General features: G+C 38.8%; 1 protein-coding gene across 1 annotated transcript in view; it reads right to left on the bottom strand.

Annotated features, from left to right (window-relative positions):
• LRRC49 (leucine rich repeat containing 49) overlaps positions 1-2061 on the bottom strand; it is a 149360-nt gene that overhangs the window by 20356 nt on the left and 126943 nt on the right. Inside the window, exons 13-14 of the mRNA XM_004712013.2 lie at positions 2008-2059; positions 650-835 (exon numbers count right to left, since the gene is read on the bottom strand). Of these exons, the coding sequence (XP_004712070.1) occupies positions 650-835; positions 2008-2059 (238 nt within the window). The remainder of the gene's footprint in view (positions 1-649; positions 836-2007; positions 2060-2061) is intronic.

Raw genomic sequence — 2061 nt, 5'->3', positions numbered from 1 at the left:
GGATGATTCCTGTGCTAAGTTTAGCGGACTCTCTGAAAATGAAAAACTTTCCAGGTATCCACTAGTTACACCCCATAGGCAGCAGGAAGTTATAAACAAGACAGAGCGCATGTTTGCTTTTGCTTATTTCATCGCCCCTTTCTCTCCTCTTCTGTTCCTTTGGTCTTTCCTCCTTGCTTATGTTTCCTTCTCAACTTTGTTTGGGTTGTTAGTTAGTGTCCTGCCCGGATTTTCCTTTCTCTCCTGTCTCTCCTTACTCCTGAGGATGGTCTCCCTTGACTAGGGTCTCACTAATACATGTGTGTATTTCAGTGCATGCTCTTTCATGTTCCAGGAAATTTGCCAAGTACTTCCACAAATACAAACATCACATTGCCCATGAAAGAGGGCTTCCTTTTCTTGTTTGGTCACACCACTAACATTTTTCTTTTCTGATTGCTTCCAGAGTGAAGCCTTTACTATATTCACCACAATCTGGTTACTATTGATCTTCAGAATTTATTTTGAGCTTTAGAAATCTGGAGTCAACAGCTTTTTATTTTTGACATCTTAGATGTCAAAATATTTAAAATATTTTTTCATAAGTTCTAGTGTGATTATTTAAACCGTTAGCATTTTTACTGGACTGGGCATTTAGGATTTAGCTTACCTCTGTTCCATTTATTTTCTGCATACTAAAATGGCTCAACCTAAATAGTACATAGTATTTCCAGAGTGTGAAATTGACAACTGGATTTCCTTGAGGATCGATTGTCAACTGGCCGATGCGACGGAGTTGCGCTAGTGCATTAAACTGCTGCAGCATGACAAGATTTGTCTCCTTGAATTTAAGGTGCTGCGATCATAAAACACACAGTTAGTCAGGTCCCTTAAAACAGTCACATTACAGCTTCACAGATCATTCCCCTCGGTCCATCTATAACTTTGAGGATTAAATAATATAATATGCTTTTTAATGAGATTAAATTACCTGAATACACTAATCCCAAACTATATAACACGAATGCGTCAATTGATCCAATATTGCAACTAAGATGATTTCTCTACTGTAAAGAATGCTTCCTCACTTATTAGCAAACTCAGATTCTTTACATTTATAGGCATATCCAATCATTCGGATTCTTGCAGGCATTACAAAGATTCTATTGCCTTTATTTTGACATTAAAACTACAAAGAAGAGACTGGAAATAAAAATCTCAGATAATTCTGAAGACAGGGCTCTCAATGCTTCTGGGACGAACTAGTTAGCCATTGGCAGTGGGGTCTGGCCAACGACAATGTAGACCAGTTAAAATGGCTACAGGATAACTAGGTCCCTAAACTTCAAGTACTACCGCAGTTTTCTGTAAGCAGATTTGGATTCTCTCCTACACATATTGTTCTCCACTTCGGCCGCTCTTCTTTACAAAGGCCACAGTGGCAACACAAAACAAAACGCCACGAAGGAAAGCCGAGAAACCCTTCCTGGCTAACCAGGGAGAGCACAGCCCTGGAACAAACACAAGATCCCTCACTACGGGACCATCTCTTCACTGCGTGCTGCTATCTACTGCAAAGTGCCGTCACTGGAGAAGGCTAACTTCCCCACGGTATTTTAATAAGCTACTAAAATTATTCTAAATGTGTTAAGGGATTATTGTAGAAGTTGGATGATAAATGTATATGTCCTACCAGTTTCAGGTACAGCAAATGAATATATATTAGAGGGTTATGTGGGGTCCTGTTCAATGTTTTACAGGGTAGGAATAGATCATTTGAGTAAATTTATATTATCCTTTCTACTCCATAAAAAAATTGCTTTGAAAGAGAACATTTCCATTATTAACTGAAACTGGAAGGCCGTTTATGAATACTAATTTAAATCCCAGCTCCAGAAAATCTACACCAAAGCCTAGCCTCCCTGCCAGACAGAACTGCATAAATAAAAGTTAAAACAGGTCTTTGGCCTGAACACACGAGTCGTGACTGAGAGTCATTCAAATCTACTACTAAGAGGAAATGCTTACCAGAGAATTAGGAAACTTAATCTTCAATTTGGGAAGCACTTGGACAATTTCATC

The sequence above is a fragment of the Echinops telfairi genome, unplaced genomic scaffold (assembly GCF_000313985.2).
Source record: "Echinops telfairi isolate 266 unplaced genomic scaffold, ASM31398v2 ScPeMD7_7475;HRSCAF=8513, whole genome shotgun sequence".
NCBI lineage: Eukaryota > Metazoa > Chordata > Mammalia > Afrosoricida > Tenrecidae > Echinops > Echinops telfairi.
This window is presented reverse-complemented; position numbering and strand designations above follow the sequence as displayed.